The 12,695-nt window shown below is 41.0% G+C and overlaps 1 protein-coding gene across 4 annotated transcripts in view; it reads right to left on the minus strand.

Annotated features, from left to right (window-relative positions):
• Positions 1-3,628: 3,628 nt before the first annotated feature.
• akap11 (A kinase (PRKA) anchor protein 11) overlaps positions 3,629-12,695 on the minus strand; it is a 28,303-nt gene continuing 19,236 nt past the window's right edge. For 3 of the 4 annotated variants that reach the window (XM_028023228.1, XM_028023226.1, XM_028023227.1), the window contains exons 8-12: positions 12,490-12,630; positions 10,903-10,989; positions 5,846-5,889; positions 5,537-5,736; positions 3,629-4,584 (exon numbers count right to left, since the gene is read on the minus strand). In XM_028023228.1, coding sequence (XP_027879029.1) covers positions 4,402-4,584; positions 5,537-5,736; positions 5,846-5,889; positions 10,903-10,989; positions 12,490-12,630 — 655 coding nt within the window. In that variant the 3' untranslated portion in view covers positions 3,629-4,401. The remainder of the gene's footprint in view (positions 4,585-5,536; positions 5,737-5,845; positions 5,890-10,902; positions 10,990-12,489; positions 12,631-12,695) is intronic. The other variant, XM_028023229.1, reaches the window with a different exon arrangement.

Here is a 12,695-nt window from a genome sequence, read left to right on the forward strand (position 1 = left end):
CTCAACAAAAGGGCCTGTTATCTGCTGGAAGTCAACGCTTCGACTCTCCTGTCATCAAGGCGGTGTTGAGATTAATCGCCTGAAGGGGAACTTGCACCAAGACTGGTTTGATGTGGTCTCGTTTCTGTTTACGGCGCTGCTGCAGGAAGACAGCTGTAGTTAATCATTACTTTGACTGGTGTTCAGACTGCAGGCCGCGGTGTGTTCCAGTAAGTCTGCAGCTTATAAAGCTGAGGTGTAAATGGGGATGAGGAAGAACTCGCATTAAAAAAAGTTACTTGAAAGAAGTCAACATGTGTCCACTGAGTGGAATTCACATGGCAACTTTGGGATTAATTTGGATATTTAACCTTCACCATTTCAAACAAATAATCTGTTAATGTTGGCATCACTCTCTAAACCCCCTGAAGCTAACATGCTAGTTAGATCAATAAATCTCATCAGCTGATCATCAGCTGATCATGCGTCCAAAGGGCATCATTGTCGAGTCCCATCTGATCAGAGCAAGAATACAGCAAAACTGACTTTGCTCCCAATACAAAGAATATTTCCAACATGAGACAAAACCACATTCTTAGGTCTTTAAACTTAAAATTAATATACGAATCAAATCAATTCAGTTGAATTTTTTTTTTAAAATCAGACTCTGTGATCAAGAATTGAGCACAAGTTTCTGATTGGTAGAGGTGGGCAGATGAATCCAAACTATTGATATCAATACCAGTCGGTATCAGTATCGGATCAATGCTTTAGTTTCAGATTATCTTATTTTTGCATTGTAGTCTCTCAACTCCACCATGAAAATTTTTTTCTTTTATTTGCTCACAAATTCTGTTTTTGCATTTTGGAGTTTTGTTTTTCTATTGTTTGTCATGTTCAGATGTTATTACAGTATTTTGTAGCCACCTATAACCTTTGTCCAAATTCTGTCCAAGGTTTGAGCAAAAATAATTACGTAAAGGACAGAAGTTTGACAATATCTCAAACCTAAACAAAAAGTATCGGTACCGATAACGATGCTGCTGTGTCAGCGATGCCAAACGCTGCAGTATCACACACACCAAATCAATGCTCAACGCAGACACATTCAAAGGAGACAAAGCCTTTTAGCACATAAAAAGCTTTATTCTCACAACAAGCTTTAACATGAACAAAGTTAGAGTTCAAGCTTAGACTAGTCAGCAATGTCACTAAGGAGAACAAATTCACTGTCATATAATTTAACATAAACTATTAAATATCTTCATTTGGCAGGGATTTTCAGAAGGAAGCGACAGGTGATGAGGTGAGGTCGTTTTCTTTCTTTTTGTTTCTGTCTACGATGCGGCGGGCGAGGAGCAGAAAACACCAGAAACAACTGTAGCAAAACAGATTTACAGTAAATCAGCCTCTATATGGAGTCTTGGCAGGATCATAACACATTCAGCTTTCACAAACAACAACAACAACAAGAAAATCATAGAGGTAAAGTGGGGAATGAGAAGGACAGAACCTGGCGAGGTCCCAAAGAAACAGCTGGAAACACGGCAGGAGGAAATCTGTGTCTCCTGGTACATTCTTTTTATTGTAAACCAACAAACTCTCACACTTCTCAGGGGAATACTTCAAAATTGCTTCATTCCTGTTAGGATGTCAATTTTGGATACTTTTTAGGAATAATTTTTTTCAAAACAAACACCTTCAGGATTACGGAAGAATTTGCTGAAGCAGAAACAAGTGTGTCACACTGGGAAGTGATGGGAAACATAAGCTGCGTTTTCACTGACTACTCAGTTATGCAAATTGGAATTATGTGCATAAATTCGAATAATGGAAATGGCAATTCCGAAATGAAAAAAATTATCAAAAGAAAGTTTTTTGCTGGGATGAGGTGGTTTTTCGGTTGCAACAAAATTAGCGTATTTTGGAACACACTGCAATAAAAAAACAAAAAAAAAAACGTTTTCGCGTCACAGGAGTTATGCAATCAAAAACCGGATGTTACTACTGGAGGAAAAGACGGAAGGAAGTGGAAGGAGGATGAAAGTGTGGCATGGCTTTTAAAGACTTATTACGTGAAAAAAAAATGTAATAAAAAAAAAAAAAGAAGTTTTATGGCCTTTATCTGGGAGTGGTCAGACGGGTTGTGAGGGAGAGGGAAGACATGCGGCCCGGTTCGACTCCCGAAGCAGCAGCTTCGAGGACTGAGTCGCGCGCCGCCGCCGCGTCCCTCGCGTGTGATTTTAATCGCGTTTCTCATTTAATGAAAACGCCACAACTGCAAAATTGTGCTCTGTTGACATTAACTGAACATCGACATAGTTTTGCCCCCAGTTGTAATGGAAGCGCAGCTACTGACAGCAATGCCGCTCAGGCGAAGCAGGCAGAACGAAGAAGTGATTGAACACCGCCGCCAACACTGGACTTTAGAATAATAACGACAGACGTGAGTTCCTGGCGTGTTATTTTAAACACAGGACCCCACAGCATGGACGTCACTCTTCGGTCCCTCTTATCAAAAACAATAAATTAAACACAAACGTAGTTCTTTCAGTTTTCAGGGCGGCGGGTATGGACTGTGAAGCGGCAGAGGGCTCGCGGCGGTGACCGACGAGGGTGTGTTTGTGGCCTTCACACTCCTGAAGGTGACACGGCGTGCGTGGGCGTGTGAGCCCTGCTTTCAGCTATGCACATGCAGACATCTCCTGTACCTTTAATTACCGTCTACGTCACCGGACCTTCCCCGAACTGAACCTGCCCCCCCTCGGCCGTCCTCCTCCTCCTCCACAGATGACTACTGACCGGTTCAGCTACTACTGACTGGACCGGAGTCACCTTTAACTGCGTCTGGCAGCTTCCCACCAGTGGGACAGTTTAAGCAGCATGTCATGTTCGATTAGATACTTTTATGTAAAAAAAAAAAAAAGATTTTTGTTTATATTAAATTACTCTAACTTTAGTAAACATCATGCACTCCGGGGTTTCTTACTAAGTTTGACAACTGAGGACGTTATAATCAAGCAAACAGATTCAAATCTACACAAAACACAAAATCTGATCCAGTATTTTTCATCTAGTTTCTAGTTCAAATGTCTTGGTAGACTTAAAATGAAGTAACTTGGAACAAACTTGTCAGCAAAATGTAAGAGCTTATGTAAATAATTCCTTAATATTGATTGAAACATATGTTTCACTGAAGGGCTTGGCTTTGTTTGGGTTGCTAGGTGACATTCTGAAGGTTTTTGAAACGGCTCATTTTCCAGACGCCAAAAGACTTTAATTTATTGACAGAAAAAAAAAAAAAAAAAGGCTGGGTGGGTTTTTTTTTTAAGCACTTTGGTTGTTTTTACAAGCAGTAGAAACCCAAATTGATGTACAAAAATTTAACTTTGCATTATTGGTCCCCTTTAAAACAAGACCCCTTGTTAGTGTAACAATCTGCCAGTGGAACTCGTGCTTTAAAAAAAAAATTATGCATTACTGACTTAAAACAAGCTCCTATATTTTGCTGAAAAGTTACTTGTAAGTTAGATTTGTCTTATTTCCAGTGTTCTAAAACATTTGCACTAGAACCCAGAACAAAAATACTTGGTAAGATTTTGTATTTTTGCAGTGAACAACAATACTCCTTCATGAGGCTTTTTTAAAAAAATATTTCTCTCTCTAAAGCCACGATTATGGCTTCTTATATCAACACCAGGTAACAGTAGCAGAAAAAAGTTTCTTACACCTTCACAGACAGCTTATATTTCTGACCGTTTGGCAGCACATTGATGAATTATGATGAAGAGTCTCAGCTCTTCACAGAAACTTCACCGAAGCGAACCGAAAGACAGGAAGTTTCAGATGATCAACTAAACGGTGGGATAATACTACTCCTTTGAATTGAATCTGATAATTCAAAAAGGGTGTGGTGTGTGGGTGTGTGTGTGTTTGGGTGCACAGTTGGTCTCTGAACATGTGGAAACACCACGGAGGTGAGCAGTGAATGTGATGACATCATCTGCTGAGCAGCTGTGGGGATTCCCTGTCAGAAAAAAAAAAAAAAAACACACACATTTTCTCTCTCCCAGCTCCATCCGTGTCTGTCTGGAAACACACAGGGTGGGTCTCTGACTCCTCAGCTCCAGAACACAGGGAGGCTTGGCAAGCGTGGGTGGGGGTGGAGGCAACAAGATGGGTAGAAAGGGAGACGGCTCCTCTCATCCGACCTGGGGATACGAGGAGAAATCTGCAGCAACACAACAGGAAGGTGGAGAGAAAAAAAAAAAACACAAATGCAGCTCAAGGAGCTCTTTGTAACATGCTGCCCGGCATGGGAGGGAATGGAACCGATAAAATGGTTTCTGTGGCGCCCTCTGGTGGCTAACGAGATCCTTGAAATCTTGAAATAAAAAAACGAAACAAAAAAATCAGGAGGTTTTAAGCGTGTTCCAGGAGCCACTGGAAGAGCGGGGGGTGCTGGGTGTCTCCGGTTCCCCCCGGCGGCGGCGGCGGCGACGGTGGCGAGTGGCAGAGGCTCTCCTCTTGGTAGCGCAGCAGCATGTGCAGCAGATCTGCCACCTTCCACTTTCTCTCCTGGAGCTTCTGCACCACAGCGGGCAGCTGAAGGGGCAGACAGAGTTCTGGTTAATGGCTGCCTGCTAGAAGAAGGGGGTCAGATACACAGGATGACGGAAAATTATCAAGGAATGAGAGGAGGATCACCAAAACAATTTGCATGCAGTCATGGGAAATAGTTGCGGTTGTCAGGGCCGGATTTACACGGATGTGGGCTGGAGCTAGTTTCGGTGCCCTACGCACTACTGAGAAATACTTCCACTAAGGCAATTTACAGAACATTAATATGCAGTTGTGTACATGAATTGATGCATGTTTAACACATCCACTGGCCAATGGCTCCATGATCTTCCCAAGCAAAATCTTATAAAATGTCATCATTTTGAATATAACTCCTCTAATATCAGGTTGTGAGATTTATATATAATATGATATAATATAATATAAAATAAGGTATGCAACAGACAAATCTTTAAATAATTTATTTTTTTTTAATCATTGGGGTCCCCCATCCTAAAAAAACCAAAATGAAATCGGGGCCCTGTAAGCCCTTTCTTTTTTTTAATCGCCCCGCAGGGGGTCTTTTTGTGGGCTCTAGTGTCCCTTTTTCAAAGTAGGCTGACAGGAAAGGCGGACGGAGAGGGGGGAAGACATGCGGTAAACGTTCATTAAAAGCCTACATAAAAGTTTCTGCATACTTCCATAATAATCACAACTTTTGTTTGTTTTTATTTCTTCTCCTCCGTCTGTCACTGAAGTAATGACCGTCATTGTTTTGGTGTTGCGTTCGTGTTCCTGTAACTGCGCCCGGATTATGAGCGGAACAAACCGGACTCAGTTGTTAGACTGAACGGGACTGTTGAGAACGAACAGAAAGAAACACTGAACTAAATGCAAAATGATTTAAACTAAATCTTTATGTTACCATCTGACTGTTGCTGCCAGATTCAGCCAATATCACCAGTTCCACAAAGTATGACTCATTTCACCGAATCACCTGCTGCAGCTCTCTGTCCACATTCAGCTGGATCTGAGGGACGTCGACCACCGAGGCTGCCGCCCACTGCAGCATGCTCCTGAGCTGGGGGTCAGAGGTCGCGGGCTGGAGGCCGCGTCCCAGCTCCCTGAAGTCTGAATTGATGATGAGCAGAGCGGCGCGCGCGGTCTGTGCCGGAGTCCTGTCTGCACACAGCGTCCCTGCAGCACAGAAAGGCCAGCAGCCCTGCGTTAATCGGTTCTGGACCGGGCTCCCGGGACCCGGCCGGTGCGTGGCACACGGACGGAACAGAACGCTGACGCTGCTTACCACTGGACTCCCTGACCTCCGTCTCTTTGTCCTCGGTGTTAACGCTGTTGGACGACAGAACGTCACACAGGTTAGAGACCAAACAGCAGAGGTTGAGAACACAAGAGTTCTTTCCAAAGTATTCACGCCCCCTGAACCTTTTCAGATGTCGCATAGCAACCTCAAAGTATTCTATGTGGTAGAGCAACATGTAAAGTGGGATATTTAGAAAACACTAAGCTGCAACTAACGATTCCGTAACTGACGGTCCTGACGATTAATCAGTTAAACAAAAAGAAAAATTGGTACATTCTACAGATTTTATATTGAACCACCTAAGTCTTTGTATACAATATTAGAACTAAATTAAAATATGTAAACAAACAAGTAATTTAATTCCTTTTTTAAATAAGAAAATCAACATTTTATTACCTAAAGTGCAACAACACAGCATTCCTTTAGTGAATTTGAACTGAGTGAAGCTATAACTAGGCCACTGAAGGAGTTTTAGTTTCAATATATTTTCAGGCGAAATGTTTTTTTATCCTGTTGGCATCAGCTTGACCATTTTTGTGGAAAATTTGAAATAACATCGCAATTATGCATTAGCATGAAAAAGCGCAAAGATTTGTCGATTTTGCGTATTTTTCCACGTTTGTGGAATCACAAATAACTGGAGCGTGTGATTGACATAAACACATAAAAACTGCTTTGATTTGATTGATAAGATAATATTTAAGTGCACAGCCGTTATCCTGAAGGATCTACTTATGTGTCTCTCTGGTGTGTAGAGGACCACATAAGAAGTTCACAGCGGGCCGGATTTGGCCCTCGGGCCTTGAATTTGACATGCTGCGCTGTAACGTGACAAAATGTGAAACTTTTCAGAGGACGTGAAGATTTTAAAAGTTTGAGTCTGTGAAGTTGCACACAAAGGAACACAAATGATGATGAGGAGCACAGCAGAAACAATTTTCCTGATTTCATTACAGACTATCGCTTGGCTTGGCTGTCTAATGACGGTTAAGATGCAACAATACAGAAAACATCTTGATCACTTTTTCTCCCTGATATCTTTTCTGTCAGTTTTGTTGATCCTCGCCAACAGGTAAACAGTCATTTCTCCTCCTCAGGATTGTTAATCACAGACTTGTTGACACAGCCTGTGGCAACAGACACGTCGACTCTGCTAGATCTGTGAAAAGGAGGGCAAATACCTGAGCCGGCTTTTTTTAGGCACCGAGAAACAGAAAACACCAAATATATACAACGTATCCACGACCAACCCACCGGCTCCCAGCGCCGCTGTTGCCTTAAGGCTACAAACCATTTAGAAATTGTCTTGTACAGCACAATCCGACTAGTTCCAGCTTGAAAAAAAGCCTATTATTAAATATATTTACTTCAGATGAAGTATAATTAACAGCAACAACCGGCAGGTATCATGAGTAAGTGATAGCTGGCGTGAGGTCTCTTGCATCACGGCGGAGGAATGCTGGAACGCTCAGCTTTGCAAATTGTTTTAATTCAGGATCATTGGAGGACATTGAGGATGTTTGGGGTCATGCCACGGCATCTGATGCGGATTTAAGTCCGGACTTTGACTAGCCCGCTCCAAAGCCTTGATTGTTTTCAAACTATTAAGAGGTGGATTTGTTGGTGTGCTTTGGATCATGAACAAAGCTTGATGGAGCAAACTTGTAGCTATGAGGCATAAGAGGAACCACACCTCCCAAAAAGTTCCACTTTTGTCTCATTAGTCCACAGAATATTTTTCGGCCAAATCTTTGGCATTATCAAATGTTGGGAAATATGAACTCTTCATCAAAGTGTGAAGAGGACTGTGGACATGCAGCAAGTCAGTGGAATTACTGGAAATATAGACAGCAGTCATGCTGAAAGCCAGTCAAAGTGTCTAAGTGGTATAAAGAAACGGCTTCAATGCTTTTTCTCATCTGATTATGCAACAATTCAATTGTAAGGCGTAAAACGAGATCAGTTTCAGAAGAACATTTCTTTTTGTGCCAGAAAAAGTTTTCCAAAAAAAAAAGTGCAAAGGGAAGAACTAAAATTACTTATATCAGCCGGACATGTGAAAAAGTATACACTGTGTCCAAATTATTATGCAAATTGGATTAAAGTGTCATAAAGATAACAAATTTTGTTGTGCTATTAAATTTCTAGATGGTATTGTGTGTCAGGGCTCTTTAAATCACTCTAATTAATTTCAGAGAGCTGGTTGATTAGTTTGTCTGATGAGCTCAATTAAAGGAAGCCTACTTAAGAAGGATGTTCCACATTATTAAGCAAGCCACAGGTTTCAAGCAATATGGGAAAGAGAAAGGATCTCTCTGATGAAAATCATCAGATAGTGTAGTGACCAATAACAAGGTATGAAAACATTAGATATGTAACAAAAACTGAAGCGTTATCATTGTACTGTGAAGAGATTTGTGGCTGATTCAGAACAAAGATGGGTTTGTACAGATAAAGGCAAAATGAGGAAGGTTTCTGTTAGACAAATTCATCAGATTAAGAGAGCAGCTGTTAAAATACCTTTAAAAAGCAGCAAACAGTTATTTGAAGCTGCTGGAGCCTCTGGAACCTCAAGGTGGAGGATCCTCCAGAAGCTTGCACTGCATGAAGCTACTATTGGGCCCCTAACCAGAGCTCACAAGCAGAAACTGTCGCAGTGGGCCCAGCCGAACATGAAGTTTAATTTTCAAACAGACTTGTTCACTGATGACTGCTGTGCAACCCTGGATGGTCCAGATGGACGCAGTAGTGGATTGGTGGTGGATGGTCACCACATCCCATTTTAACACGGCTGTGACGTCAGCAAGGAGGTGGTGGAGTAATTTTATGGGCTGAAATCATGGGGAGAGAATCATTGGTCGGCCCCTTCAGAGCCCTGAAGGTGTGAAAATGACCTCAGCAAAGTAGACGAACTTTCTGACTGATCACTTTCTTTCATGGTTCAGAAAGAAGAGCCGAACCTTCAGTAGCAAAATCATCTTCATGCATCACAATGCACCATCTCATGCTGCAAGGAATACCACTGTGTCATTGGCTGCTATGGGCATAAAAGGGCAGAAACTCATGGTGTGGTCACCATCCTCCTCTGACCTCTGACCTCAACCCTATTGAGAACCTTTGGAGTTTCCTCAAGCAGAAGATCTGAGGATGGAATGCAGTTCATATCAAAACAGCAGCTCTGGGAAGATATTCTGACATCCTGCAAAGAAATTCAAGCAGAAACTTTCCACAAACTCACAAGTTCAATGGATCAAGAATTGTGCAGGTGATGTAAATGTAGGGGTTCTAGGTTAACATGTAACTCGGTCTGTTAAGATGTTTTTGATTGAAATACCTTTTGATTTTAGTACATGTGACCACTTAATGTTGCACATTCAAAGAATGACCGTTTGCAGTTCTTTATAATCCATAAAATGTTTAGAAAATCTGCTGTGCAGAATAATTTGGAACAGTGCGTTTTGAGTTTTTTAATTTTGATAAAAATACTGTTCTCACGGGGAGCTTTGTTCAGTAAAATATGATTTATACTGTAATAGTTCATGACTTGAAAATTATACTGACCATCATTTGCATTGACCATTTAAGAAAATCTGAGAAAATATCACTTGCATAATAATTTGGAACACGGTGTAAATAATACGGGAAAAATAGGTTCTGTTCAGAAATGCCTGGTAATGGAGTTGGTAATATTTTTTTCCTCCTTGGCTACTTTATCTGGGTGAGTAACAATGACAGCATGAGTATTTTAATAAAAAACAGGTATTAGAAGCAAGAAAGTATATGCAGAAATATAAAAACATTAACCATGCAGTTTGAATGCAGACGTCACTGTAAACAAGCACATATCATGAAACCTGTCTATGTGGAGAGCTGCAGCAACCATGGAAGATGCTGCTGGTTCTTTCTGTGACACAATGTAAGACTCAATTTACTCGAAGCAAAGATACGTCACTGTTAGCTTCATTTTATTTTTACAACAACAAATTAGTTCCCTTAATCCAGGAGGTGAAATATATATATATAGGGTGAGTAATTTTTTTAAACAACATTTCTGTTTTTCTTGTATACTACCTTCTGTATAATTAAATGACAACAAATGGACTGACTGTTAGTCTGAAGCCTTTTCTACATGCCTATGTAGAAATGCGTGTGTATGTGTGTCTTTCAGTGCTCCAAGTTAGGGAGCATTGACTGAAACTGGAGTCAGCTGTACAGTATTGTCAGTCAAGACTATAACATCCCTCTCTTCCTGAGAATCATCCCTCTCCTTTCTCATTGGCAACATTATGGTTTCTCTTTGGTTTCTCTAATGCTACGTGAAATAAATGCTATTTCAACTAATTCCAATCTGCTCCTCTCTTCCCCTCTATGCTACAGCCTTTGAGCAGCGCAAAATATTGGGGGCTCGTCCGGGAGACATTCACTGAATGACAGACACCATCACATAGGTTGGCTTTTCAGAACATTCAGATATGATATGTTGGGTTCATTCTGTCATCAGTAAAAGATCAAAGGGAAATGTCAGTGCTAAGAATTTATTTTATTTTGGTTCACCATGCTAGCTGTGCTTCCGTAAACCATAGCATTGCGCAATTTGACATTTTGGAGATAAACACGCAATTTTGACAAAACTCTCATTTTTTGTTAAAAGGTTTTGTGCTATGGTGAGGTGTTTTTATTGGCCATATCAAAATTGGTTTATTTCACAAATCTGCAATGGAAAAAAATGAGTTTTTTACATCACGCCAGGACCAACAACTGGATGTTGCCACTGGTGCAAACCACAAAGAAGAAGTTGATAGAAAGTAGCTGGGGGATCATGACGCATGTTTTTTAATCTCTTATTGTGTGAACCCACTTAAATGCATTTCTTAAATGATGGAAATACAGCAATTGCAAACTTGTGTTTTTTGGACATAAGCAGAGTATTGGCAAATTGACAACGTTTTGCACACATTTGTAATGGAAACACAGCTACCGTTGTGTCTTTTTCTGATTTGGGTTAGTGTTTAGGAAGCGGTACGAGGCTGTGGTGGACCAACCTGTCAGAGGGGGAGAACGACATACGCTCCTCACACACTTCCCCTTCAAGGCCCAGACTGCTCCAACTACTGCTGTTCCCATTGCTGCTGAGGAGAAAAGGCAGGTTATGCCAACATCAGAGCCAGATGATACAATAATGATCAGTTTCCTCATGTTCTTATCCCTCATGTAATGTACATAAACAATAGTCAGAGTAAAGAATTATTCTGGAGATTTGCAGTAGTCCTATAACTGTTAGGTGAGGTGCAAAACAAAGGAGAGTTTTCCAGATGAGGTAGATCTTTCCCCTGTGTCTCCCCACTGAATCATTTGTTGCTAAAGGCTTAAAAGTGTGAGATCATCGTGCTGTTGTCCCTACACAACCGAGGTACTCATGTAGGTTCCACCAAGACAACCAGCAGGCAACAGAAGCACAACAACACTCAGTCTCTGTGGTATGAGTAATTAGCCAGCAGGCAGGATCCCCTGAAATGCAATGAGCATTCATCTCAGAGATTCTGGAAGGTGTGCATAATTGATAGCTAAACATACCTTCAATAATCAGCAATTACCTCAGCTTTCTCCTGTGGTTTTACTGAGTGACACGCGCCAAAACAAGCTCCATTTATCACCATGCTTCTTGGCTAAATAGGCCCATCACTGTGTTTTGCTTTCTTGTGTCACTTCATTGACAGAGCGGAAATGGTTCCGGAAGGCTCTAATGAATTACACATGACGGACTTTGTTCTGACATAAACGGAGCCAGAAGTGAACAGAGAACTCACAGACACGCCTTTAGAAAATATTATGATACATTATCTTGGTCTAGATCACACACTGTGTTGTTTTGGTATCTGAGGGAAGAATGGCAGATGTTGTCAGTTTTGCTTCCATAGAGACAAAAAACTTTTACGGGGGCCTCATTTCCAGGGGAGTCACCTACAAACAAGATTTCCACTACAACTATGACCTCAGGCAAAAGTATGGAATCAGACATGGGAGAATATTCAGACATCCTACAAATAAAGATAATCCATATGAGACTGATCATCGCTATTGGCAACCTGGCAAAATAAAAATCCAAAATTTCACACTGATAAACTAAACATAACATTTAACATAAACATTTAATTTTAGTACATGTATTTAGTGGGGCAAAAGATTTCTTCCCAAAAATAAAATGTTCATAGCCGAATCCCAGGTGGGACAATTATTTTATATACTTTTAAAATAAATGTTACCAATTTTTTTATTTATATGAAATGACACCAAGATTTATTTAGCATTTCTACTATAAACAGTCCAGATGGGTTGGAACAAGGGATGAATATGTGAAAAAGTCTACAGCTAAATGATTTGAACACACGGAGACATTCAAAAAGTAATTCTCGTCAGCTAACTTTGTGGTGCAAAAGGAGGAAGTCAGACTTGAAGTTATTATTAACTGCAGCAAGTGTGCTAAAGAGCACTATAGGAGTAGTTAGACCTGTATGATTGCATCTTACAACGGATTATTCCCTATGGATTAGCTCACCCTAACCAACAGCACAAGCTTTCTGACAGTTGTGCAGAGATCTGGATGTGGGAAACAGCCAGAGGTTGTTTACCTGTCACTGAGATGGAGGAAGCTGCTGTTGTCGTCTGGGTGATCGTCCTCAAAGCTCAGGTTAGACCAGCTGCCCAGACTGTCTTCTCCCACACTCAGCTGCTGGGACACTGTGGACTCAGTCTGTTCCCGACCTGGAGAACTAGATGAAAAGTTAAAGTGAGTATTTCCACGTTATTTAAAAATGCAAACACGCTAATTACACAA

Source organism: Xiphophorus couchianus, chromosome 7 (assembly GCF_001444195.1).
Source record: "Xiphophorus couchianus chromosome 7, X_couchianus-1.0, whole genome shotgun sequence".
Classification (NCBI taxonomy): domain Eukaryota; kingdom Metazoa; phylum Chordata; class Actinopteri; order Cyprinodontiformes; family Poeciliidae; genus Xiphophorus; species Xiphophorus couchianus.